The sequence below is a fragment of the Eucalyptus grandis genome, chromosome 4 (genome assembly GCF_016545825.1).
Source record: "Eucalyptus grandis isolate ANBG69807.140 chromosome 4, ASM1654582v1, whole genome shotgun sequence".
NCBI classification, from domain to species: domain Eukaryota; kingdom Viridiplantae; phylum Streptophyta; class Magnoliopsida; order Myrtales; family Myrtaceae; genus Eucalyptus; species Eucalyptus grandis.
This window is the reverse complement of record NC_052615.1, coordinates 24461314-24473409: the sequence shown is the minus strand read 5'-3', so window position 1 is coordinate 24473409 and position 12096 is coordinate 24461314. Positions and strand designations below refer to the sequence as shown.

General features: G+C 39.7%; 1 protein-coding gene across 1 annotated transcript; it reads left to right on the top strand.

Moving 5' to 3' along the window:
* Positions 1-715: 715 nt before the first annotated feature.
* LOC104444541 lies at positions 716-5850 on the top strand. The gene is made up of 5 exons (XM_010058233.3): positions 716-935; positions 1081-1130; positions 2098-2203; positions 2303-2361; positions 5296-5850. Exons 1-5 carry the CDS (start codon positions 816-818, stop codon positions 5342-5344), a joined length of 384 nt encoding a protein of 127 aa, XP_010056535.2. The 5' UTR covers positions 716-815; the 3' UTR covers positions 5345-5850.
* Positions 5851-12096: the final 6246 nt, after the last annotated feature.

Sequence of the window (12096 nt, the reverse complement as noted above, 5' to 3'; positions counted from 1 at the left end):
CGGAATATAAATTTTTTGCTATTATCAAGCATGTTCTTATATTAAAAAATTGTTTCGAGAAACGAGAAAAAAATTATTTCACGTTCAAAAAATTATTTTCTCGAAGGAGAAACGGTACCCTTAGGCCCCGCATGGAAATATTTTTGTTTTTTTTTTTGTTAAATGCAAATAAAAAAAGTGTTTACGTTCCGAGGAACGGTTTTGAACAAAAGAACGTGTTTGGTAACGTTTGTTTCAGGAATAAAAAATGAATAAACACGTTTGGTAAATTTTTATTCTTTTTGTTTTTTTAATTTTTTAATATTTTGATTTTATTTTCCATTTTTCCTTTCTTTTTATTTTTCTTCTTCGGCGACGTGGCCGACGGGACGGCGGCCTCGCCCAACCACGGCGAGGCTCGTCGGCCCCAACGAGGCCAAGCCTCGCCGTGGTTGGCGTGGCTCTTGGGACCGGGCGAGCCTGAGCTCGCCCGCCCAAGGCGAGGCCTTGTCATGTGATCCCCGAGGTCGCCGAGGCCCACGGTGTCGTAGGCCCCGAAATACCTGGAGAGTCGCCATGTCGATCCCGAACTCCAAAAGAAAAAGAAGAAAAAGAAGAAGAAAAAGAGAAAAACGCTTATTCTCTCGAATTAACAAAAAAAAAAAAAAAAAAACGATTAAGAGAGGATTTAAAAAAGAAAAAAAGAAAAATACTTGCTCTTCCGGTAAACACCAGAAAAGGCGCACGGTTCGTCAGGCCACAAGCCTTGTGAAGTCCGGTCCACACCGCCCCGTCGTTTAGTTTCGACAACAAGCGCGATTCGGATTTCCCCGATCATGGCCGGAACCGGCGGCGATCCCCGTCTCCGGCCTCTCCGTGCGCTAGCCGTCCTCCTCCTCCTCCTCCTCCTCCTCGAGGCTCCGGCGGTCCTGGCCAAGTCCCGCATCCCGATCTCCGTAAGTCCCGCCGGCGCCGTTTCTTGATTTCCGCCCCCCGCTCGTTCGGGACCTTCGTCAGCCGGAATTTTTCGGTTGATTTTTCGTGCATTTTGTTCTTAATTTTTTTATGCCTTTTTTTTTGTTTTCGTCTTCATCGGACTAGGACAATGAGATCAGGCAGAAGAAGAGCGAGTGCTATGCCGATGTAGAGAGGTAATACATTGTCCCCATCTTCTTTTACGCAAGAAAGATGCGCCCCTTTTGATATCTGTACGATTCTCCGTCGTCGCCGATTTGGCCACTCGTTTTGAGCTTTTCGTGTAGTCTTGTGTGATGGGCAGTTAAAAAGCTGCAATTTTTTGGGGTTCCATGGCAGTCGGAGAGGGTTGAATTGAGCTTGAGGAAGCTGTTGTTCCTCTGGGCGTGTGGAATATGCTACATGAATCATTTTGGGCCGATTCAATGTGATCTGGTTCTGCTGTGTCGCGTTTATTGTCTTAGCACGGCTTCAAGTTAGCGAACGCCGTGTTCTTCCTTACTATTTGGAGGGAAAACTGAATAAATTCCATGTAGGAACTCATTCTTTACCCCCTCATGTTGAACTAATAGCATGCAGCCCTGTGAACTTACTACCACTTAACCATCTAACATCTTTAATGGGTGTTGTGACATTGAAGATATAGTAATTAAATCAGCCTACCTGACTTAAAGTTCTATCATATTTTTCTATTGATATCTTTATAACCTTTGAACATTAGATCAGAAAGCAAACCCCCAGACCTTTGAGTAGCTTGTGGTAATAATACCAAATTTACTGCCTTTTACTAGTCTTACAGAACTCAATGCATTTGCACTACGTTTCTTGCTTCCTTTTTAATTTCCGCGCTTTAGTCTTCGGCCAAATCTTAGCTTACACTTGTGGGGACATGTAATAGCATTTAAATATTAAAATGTCTTCCATCTGATAAGATTTCAGATGGATTGTCGGTAGGCCCACCAACTTCTACATGGCTTACATTCCATCATGTGTCTCTAGTTAGTTCCTCCATTTTGCGAAAGGATAAAGATTCACAGCATATCTTGTGATGCAATTCTATTGTGAAGGGGTATTCACAAATTTCTTCATTTTGAGAAATCTCCATTACTTTTGCATGAGTCTCCACATTTTCTATTCTTGCAGTGGCTTATGGGGTTGGCAATGCAAGTCTTCAATGATAGCGAAGGAAAACTGTGCTTTGAAATGCCTTTCTCCAACTTGTTATGAGATTGTCTATGAAAGTGATCCAGTAAGAGGAACCTCCATTTAGTCTTGCTTTATCTTTTATTCCAACTCTTGCGTAGTCCAGCTTTCTTAAATACTTATCAGGGATGTGTTCATTTTGTAGCTTGAAGAAGGAGAGAAAGACTATACACGGGGCCAGGAATACAAATACTGCATGCATAAGTAAGTTCTGTCTTGTAGATGCTCATTTTGGCAGTGATAATAGATTAATTACTAATTTCCGTTTGCTTGTGGAGATGGTAAACATCAAATTTTATATTGTGTACCAAGGCAGGTAGACTCATTGATGCTAGGGCATAGTTTTCCCCAAGTAGTTTTGAGAGTTTAATCTCTTTCTTGATCTTTTTACATTGTCTCTAATTAGTGGTTATGTGGTACACATGCAACATCTGATGAGGTTAGATTCTTGAGATTGAAAAAGCTAATTTATGGTTGAGTTTTACCTATATCAGGAACCTGTTAATAACTAGGTTCTAAGACACTCTGTAGTCAGCCGTCTTATTTTAAATGTACATTTTTGGCTTCTCTAAGCCCCAGAATATCAGCTTTTTTTTTCTATTGTGCTTCTACTCTATTTAAGCTTCTAGCTCTTTCAGCTGCCTTGTATATTTTCAGCAACTTACTAATAGGACATATTGCGTAGGTTTTTAGCAGGACATGTAATGGAAAAGTTGAAAATTGTCTTATCTGTTTAACTATCATATATATGATGGAAGATTCTTCGCTGAGATTACTCAGGGATGACCGTCGAGCAGATCAGAAGGTTAAACGAGATTGTTTATTCTATAATCCGGAATAAATTTTGAGAGCTGTTTGTGCATAAGAATAGGATGATCCTTGTTGAAGTACTTCAATAGATAGCTTCTGTTTTTGATGTAATGATGGGGTATCAACCTTCTTGAATACAGATTTATTGTAGGAGTATCTTTCTAGTCAATATGAGGTTGTCAACCAATAGGAATATCAAGGAAGAGATATGTGATCATATTTTACGAGAAATTAGTAGAAAAATTCATTTGATGATGTTAAGTTCTCTCCATTGCCTGATTATTTGGTTTCAATGGACCTTATAGACATGTAGTCACTCTCCACCTAGTAACTTAAGCTTTTGGGTTGGACAGTCTAATAGATAAATTGGGAGTGCCATGGGGTAGTGTCTTGTCATCCTTTAGTAGTTCCATAGCTCAAGTCTAAACGTTGAAACGGGTTCAGAGTTTAAATGAGGAAAAAAAGAGGTTTGTTATTGGAGGATTAGGGTGGCCTGTCCTGGATTATTAATGTGTTTTTGAGTGTCTTTTGGCTATTACAATCCAACTATAGTTTCAAATATAGAATCTAGAAGCTAAAAAGTACTATTGGTTATATAATAAAAGAAATTTGTAGGACTCTAGGTGTAACTAGATATATGTTTGAAAAATTAGGAACTTGCAAGTGTTGTGTTACAGTTAGAGTAAAAGCTAAAGCCACAACTTCCCCAAAGACACACTTAGGATTTTGCTTTCTAAACTATTGCGTCCTTTTAGGAACCTTGAATGCTGCAGGATATAAGTCAGCAGTCTTGCTTTAGGTGTGGCATCGGGCATATCCTGCTAAGCCAATCATTGAAGCATCTGCTAAAGCCTATTATATGGGCTTGCACAAATTGACCGGGAAAGTGTGGCAACCTTAAAAGTTACAAGTAGCCCTGGTTTTCTCCAGCAAACTTGCGAAGCAGGAAACTGAATCCTGTACAAAACATGTGGCAACATTTAGTTCTCCCTCGCCATCTTTCTCCACCCCGTTCCAATGAAATAATCAACTGACAAAAGACACAAGTGAGAAAATCAGACTGTACGAAAGGTCAGCATATACTTTGACAATTCTCATTATGCAGAGTCTAAACATGCAGAGTACCTTCCTCTGCTCATTCATGGTTGCGGATACCATCAAACAACTACATCTCGCATTCATGCGGGTAGAAACAATGTATAATCAGTAGAACAAGTGGATTTTAGACAGGTTAATGATTAAGACAGAAGTAAACTGTGGTTTCACATTTGAAAAGTCCCTCTTCTAGAATGTCCATTCACTATGGGCAGAACTAGAATCATAGATTAATCATAACACGGATTAAGGAATTAGAAAGTAGCAACACAGTACTGTTAGCACAATTTTTAATGTTGTGTCTATTTATGAGAATAAAGAGAAATTGATTAAGCCAATTAGTTTTGCCCTATTTGCTGGTTAACAGGGACAGTTTGTCCTAATTGCCTTGTGGCGATTTTGCTTTCATCAGCTAGTGAAAGCTGCACTAATAAAATCATCATCAGCCTCTACAGCTGTCTTGATTTTCTTCACTTTTTTCACTGTATTGAATATAATGCTCTCCTAGAATGGAGATGGGTTTCCAAAAGAATGTGCCCATCCCTTGATAAACTAAAACCAATCACCCTAAACTTTGCATTTGAATCTCATGAGCTCTGTCATTGAGCTGAGAAACTTGTATACGAGGCATGCGCTCTTCTCTCTCACCTTGTAAAATTGCCTGATGTGGGATTTCCGTTAGAAGTCTCCAGACCCTTGTAGAGGGAATGTATATTCAAGGAACCTTTCCTTTCGACAGTTAATTTAGCACCATCACTTCTGCCTTACACAAAACTTGAACTGAAAATTCCCAGTCACTCGCAGTACTAGAGGTTCTGTGATATCTCTTTATAATTTCTTTGCTGAAAATTCCAATTGCATTTTTATGTGAAATGGCTGATTAAAGAGAAGTGTATGTGAATCCCATGTAAATTGAGGACCATGTTCCTGCGTGTGATTCATCCTGTTGAGATGGATGGAGAACACTGTGTTTGGACTATATTTGGTTAGGCACTTGAGGCTTTTTAAAACGTGGTAGGTCCTCTTGTGCATCCACCACTATACTCGAGTGTGAACTTTCCCCACTATGAATTGGTTTCTGATGAATTTCTCCCCTTCCTAGATCAGTGTCAGCTTTTTGTATCTTTCAGCGGATTTTCATGCCATCATACTGTCCCACGTTTATTTCTTAGGGGCAAAGTGTTCTTTATATATTAGACATCATCTTATTTCATCTGTTTCTGTGCTTCACAGGTTATCACTAGGAGAGAGTCTTGAAGGCATCAGAGGATCCTTTGATTAATTAGGCAACTTCGACATCATTTCAGATCAAATTGCTAGAAGCAAAAATTGCGGATACCTTTGGCTGTGTTACTTCTGCTTCTGATATTGTCATGGAGGGCAAGCTTGTTGCAGCAAATGTACAAAAGAGATCGGTCTGGGTTTCTTTCTGGAGCAACTGGAGTCAATGATAACTCTTGTATCAATTTGTCTGATCACAAAGGCGCAACGACAGTAAATAAGAAGCTCACCTTTGGCTCGAAGGGCACTCTAGTTCAGTGGATGCTGATTTGAGTATGTCGTCTGAGTCTCATCTGTTTCTTGAATGGGGTCTAGATGCTGCAAAGTATGTACTGTAGAACTATGCTATGTTCCAAAAACGTCTGCCCTATACTCTTTATTGGTCAGTTAAGGTCTAGTTATACAGAATTCTCTGGTTCTTCGTAGTCCAAGACTGCATTTTGTTGTATCGTGATTCTGAAACCTCAGTATTCGTGCGGAAATTGCCTGAGTAGTTGGTGTTGCTAATTGCCAAAAAAGATTTGAAGGTATTAAAATTGTTCATGTAAAGAAAAGAGATGGGAAAATAGAAGAACTGAAGCGCAACGTCCAAGAAAGGAAGAGTGAAAACGAAGTGTGCTCAAGGAAGAGCACCGCTTTGGTTGGATTACTTAGGAAAAGGTGTCACCATAGATAACCCTTGGAGAAAGGTATTAAAAATGGAGGTTGCTTCATTCTTGTTCACATGTTACGTTGAGATCATGACCGTGTTAAGTCAGTTTCATTACAAGACGTTATTCTTTGTGTTGTGCATGCTAAAAAAGAAAATGACGTGTCTTAAATGTGTCGCTTCGTGTCGCTTTCGGGTTTATCGATATCTTTTTTCACACATATGCCCAATCGCATCAATTGCAATACAATGCGAGGTAATTTTGATAGAGTGGATGTACTCTAGCCAATACATAGAAGTGACTATACAATAAGGACGTGTTTCTATCAATTTTAAGTCACGTAACATTGAGTCGAGTTCTTCAGAACTTATAATAATCCCTAAACATTTACTTTTGGGAAAGCTCGTTGACCAGTGTCATGAATGTTTAATTGCTTCCCAGGATTGCTCATACAGTAATTTTAGGATTGATTGGATAATTTCCTTAAAAAAAAAAAGATTGATTGGATAATTTCCTTAAAAAAAAATACAAGTAGAGAGGTACTAATCCTCCTTGTGAAATTCAATTGTTTCGTGGAACTTGGTGAGCTGGAGCTTAGAATCCTAGGAAGCATCAATGACGATGTTTTTTTTTGAGGCCATAGTGACAATCATTGTAGGGCTGCAAAATTCATTAGGGCATGACAATCATTGACATCTTAGCTAATCCACTCAATCTGGTGCCTAATCCTTCCAATTGCTACACGCGTGATCATTCGTCAATTAAAATAAGGAGAAGGGCCAAGATAAAACATGGACATGTGCTCATATAGCTCGTAGGATCAATGTGCTTTCCTCCTGGAAAATCAGATGGTCGATCAAAAAGCATGCATAATGACAGCCACGACGCAATAGAAAAATCAATTAACATCATCTCAAGAGCACCAATTTCACCGTCCACTCAAGCCGATTGGGGTTCAGTGATTTTAGCTTGAATAAGACTGTCACAGATGTAGCTTTCTGCTTTTTAGGAACGCCTAATTACTTTTCAGGTGACCACCCTTGACTCTAGTAGTGCATTTGCAACTAGTTTTGTTATTAAATTTTTCCACGCGTCAATTATCTGACAACGAGCATGGAACTTATTTCTTGTATCGAGACCAGACTTGATAAAAATTCAGATATAAATTGATTATGCTTTGGACACCCGTGTGGACATGTCTGCATAATTAGGAGTAAGAGAGAGCTGGATGTATCAAGCAAAAGGCGCCACTAATGTATAAGTGACCCTAACAATTCATGGTACTAGAGTTTTAGTGACTTGATCTGGTGTAAGAGATGTCCAAATTAAAGAAATTTGTCATTTTCAGAACACTATCATCTAGGGTGAACATGATTCCGATTTCATTTTTTTAAGGAACCGCTAATTTTCAGAATATGCTCTTTTCTTGTGTTGATCTTGTATATGCTTGATTGCTTTTAGGCACTCTTTTTGGATCTTGTACCTGCGCGTGGGCCACGAAATGGAAGATTTTCGTCACTTGTTTGACTTCAATTGCATTTGCCTAAAAAGTGAAAACGCAATGTGGAATAAAACAAAAGTACGGGGGCCAAATGTCAAAAGATGGAAGGGCATTTAGACGAAAAGGAATATGGATAAACGCAAACATGGCAAGGGATAGGCTGCACTTGGACAACTTCTACCAGAAAAGTGCCAGAGCATGAGCTATTATGGTTAACCACCGGCTACTCTTATGTCCCAGTCCATCAATTATGAATTCTTGATCTTAAAGATTCATGTTTAGGTGTAAACTTTTGCTCCGAAAATCCATTCCGACACTTCATCCAGAAAAGTGCAAGGGCATGAGCATATTATGATTAATCTCTAGCCACTCTTATGTGCCAGTCCATCAAATTATGTATTCTTGATCTTACAGTTTTGGTTGATTCTACCATCACTACTCCATTATCTGGGGATCTCTTTTATGTGCATAAATGTATCAATAAATTGGGAGAAAAGTGTCAAAAAAGTCATAAACATTTATCTTTATGTTAATTTGTGTCAATTTAGTTATAAACATTTTTATTTAATGCCAATTTAGTTATAAACATTTTCACTTGATATCAATTCAGTTTTTTCTAACTAGCTTTGGCTGGATTTTGCTGATTGGGCATCGGTTGACTAACGTGGTGCGATCGACTTTGATGTGGAAGAATTTTAATAATATTTTAATTTTTTTTTTCAATTTTATTTATTTATTTTGTCATTCTCCTTCCTCCAGCTAGCCATTGAGGTAACGATCGGACCTAGCCAGCCTCTAGTGAGCCTCATAGCTACTAGCGAGGCTTGAGCCCTCGCCAAAGGCTATGAGGGCTACTCGCATTGGGTGGTGAGGCTCGCCCTCACCGGATCTAGTGAGGGTCAAGCCTTGCCCCTCATCCAACCTCTAGTGAGGCTAGCTCGAGTCAACCTCACCAAATCCGGCAAGGTTGAGCCTCACTCATGACTGGTGAGGCTTGACCTTCACCAAATCCGATGAGGGCGAGCCTCGCCACCTAGCGCAAGCAACCTTTGTGGCCTCTAGTGAGGGCTTGAGCCTCACTAGTAACTGTGAGGCTCATAAGAGGTTAGCCAGATTGACCTTGACCTCGCTGGTCGTTGCCTCTGGCTAGTTGCCAAGATGTAACGGCGGCTAGAAGAAGGAGGATGAGAAGAAAAAAAGAAAAAGGAAAAGAAAAGCAAATTTTTCTAAAATATTATTAAAAATTGTTCATATCAAGATTGGTTAGTGCACCAGCCATGTAACGTCAACCAACCAGTGCACAGTCAATAAAATTCGGCCACAATTAGCTGGAAGGATGAATTGGCATCAAATCAAAAGATTTAGGATTAAATTGACATAAATAAAAGATTTAAAACTAAATTGACACAACTACAAAAGTTCTATGATTTTTTTTTATATTTTCCCATTAATTGGATCAAATATCATTTTTTTTGGCTTCCAATATATTTTTTTTTTGATAATTTTCTGCCACGATATGCTTTGCGACGCTTCATCATGCATTTTCAGTTTCTGTTAATCTATTTATGACGTACTTAAAAATGTTCGTAATTATTTTGCATTCTCAATTATTTTTTACTCCTATCAGTTCTACCTAAACTCAAATCACATAAAGCATTTTGTTGTCTGGCCCAAAAAGAAAAAAATAAAATAAATACAAAGGCAATCTCAAAGGTGCAATTTCATTGATTGAGTAAATAAACGCGAAAGCAATGTGCGTTAGGGCTATTTTAGTTTAGACAATCTTGTAATAACTTCCAGGTTCTCTAGTGTACAATCAAGCCTTGAGGAGGCCAAAGTAATCCTTCTTATAACTAGGGTTTTTCCCGTATACATAAGAGTATTCTAATGCCTTAACTAGAAGAATAATTTAAAAACAGATCTAGAACTTCTTTCTAGTACGGGCAAACTTAACTTTCGATGATAAGTTCATAAGTTTTAGTGATTCAAACAATTCAGGCGACATTTCTCAATAGGGTTTGCGTAATATAGTTTTCATGCACGCACTTTGCACATGCGGAGATTTCACACTTTGTGAGGTTGATCGTGAGTGAGATATATAGAAGGAATTCATCTCCTGCCATCTCCTATAGGGGTGTGTATGGTCCGGGCGGGCGATTCCTGACCTAGAATCGAGAACCACCTGCTAAGGACCAATTTCAAAAAATTGGAACCGGGATTCACCCGTTTGTCGCATGGATCCACCCGGGAACCGGACCGCCAGTCCGGTTCGGTTTCCGAGTGGATCCATGGAATTGGTCTCACCAATAGAGAAAGGGATGGACCTACTGTTGTTGAGGGCAACATCAATTTTCTGGAGTGCCGAATAGAGAAAGGGACGGACGGACAGACGGACGGACAGACGGCTGTTGTCAAGGCGACGGCGATTTTTTGGAGGGCCAAATAAAGAAAGGAATGGACGGATCTGTTGCTATCCTCGCGAACCCTAGACCTATTCTTCTTCTCCTCCTCCTGCAACCTTGCTTCTTCGTGTGCGTGCGGATGGAAGAAAGATGGGTACTTGGGAGGGTTCTAGTACTTGGATTTGGAGGGGCAGAGGCGGTGTTTTAGGGTTTCTTCACTGCTATTTTGTAGCTCCCTTCTGTGCCGTTTCATCGGGAAGCGACAAAGCTCCGCAGTGTCGATGGAGGATTGCCATCTGGGGAACCTCAAATTTGAGATCTTTCGAGTTTTTGGGGAAGGAATGGAGCATGGAGAGCCGTAGGCTCTCAGGACTTGGTAAGGTTTTCGGCGGTGGGTCGACTAACAAGCATGAAGGTGAAGCTGGAAAATGGTGGTGATGGAGAGAGAAATTTGAGATCTTTCGAGTTTTTGGGGAAGGAATGGAGCATGGAGAGCCGTAGGCTCTCAGGACTTGGTAAGGTTTTCGGCGGTGGGTCGACTAACAAGCATGAAGGTGAAGCTAGAAAATGGTGGTGATGGAGAGAGAGAGAGAGAGAGAGAGAGAGAGAGAGAGAGAGAGAGAGAGAGAGAGAGAGAGCAAATTCGATAGGGTTTGTTAATTAGTAATTTCAATTTTTTAATATTAAAAATTAATCGGTTCGGTTTGGGTGAGCGGGTGGACGGATCTGCCCATGGAACCGAAAATCGACCGGTACCTACCGGTTCCCATAATTGGAACAGGGAACCGAATCGATTCCCTCAAGAACCACCGGTTTCGGGCGGTTTCAGTCCGGTTCCAGGCAGTTTGGATGGATCCCAGTTCTTTTGCATACCCCTAATCTCCTACTTGTTCTCACCTCAACTCTTACATTGTCATCTACAAGGGAACATGATACAATCATCTTGAGAAAAATTGTCTAAAAAATCATCAACTTTTTATTTTTATCAATTCAATCTTAAAACTTTCAATTTTGTCAATCAAATCCTAAACATTTTTACTTTTTATCAATTGAGTAAGTTAGGCTAATTTTGATCGAAAATTATTAAAGTGGATATCGACGGTGTCATGTAGGACAATTCATCGCGATGTAAATAATTTTAATAATATTTTATTTTATTTTCAAATTATTATTTTTCTTTTTTTCTTACTTCTTCCTTTTGCAGGTGCTAGCCCTCGCATAGGTGAGACTCAATGAGAGTTGGCCTCACCTAGGGGAGATCTAGTGGGGTTGACCCTCACCCAAGCCAGGGCGGCCTACTCTAATGTCACCCTCGGCGAGATCCGGTGAGACCCACCCTCACTTGGTTGGCCTCATTGGCCATAGCGGGTGGCTAGCCATCAACAAAAGGAAGAAGAAAAGAAAAGAAACCAAAGGAAAAAAAAAGAAAATAATTAATAAAAAATTTGAAAAACATTTAAAAGACTTTAAAGAATTATCCACGCAAAGACCATATCGTATAAGATGGCCATTCAACATCCACATCAGCAAATTTCTCCTAAAATTGACCGGATAGATTCAATTGGTAAAAAATAAAAGTTTAGGATTAAATTGGAAAAATCAAAATGTTTGGAATCAAATCAGTAAAAGTGTAATTGATTTAAATTTTTTTTAACAATTTTCCTTTTGTCTTGCGGCGGCACGTTTCTCTTATGATCGATACTTGGACGTTGCCATTTTGGGTCATCAACTCAATAGTGACCTCAAGCTAGGTAAGAGAGAGAGAGAGAGAGATAGGTACGGGGGATGGCCGTGGCCAATTGGTGGCACGTTGGTGGAGGAGGATAGTGGGGGTTGACAGTGGCATGGTGCACCATGCGAGGTCAGGAAAAATTTGATGTGACAGAAGGTTAAGAAAAGGAGAAAAGGAAGGAGAAGAAAGAGACCGCGATTCTATCATTGATATCATATGTACTAATGCGCCTTACTTTAAAAAAGGATGAGTTTAAAATGTTAATTCACCTCCTAAGTTCAGAGAAGTCATGTTCTTCCATACTTTATATCCTATTGGTGGTAGGCCTTCTTTGAAAATTTTAAGGTTTGGTTGCTAATGTAAACGCACAAATAATGACCTTGGCTAAAACGTAAGTCTCCTATGCTTCTATTCAATTTTTTCTCCGCACCACGTCCAACTATGTCGTTGTGGTCACTATGGTCATCG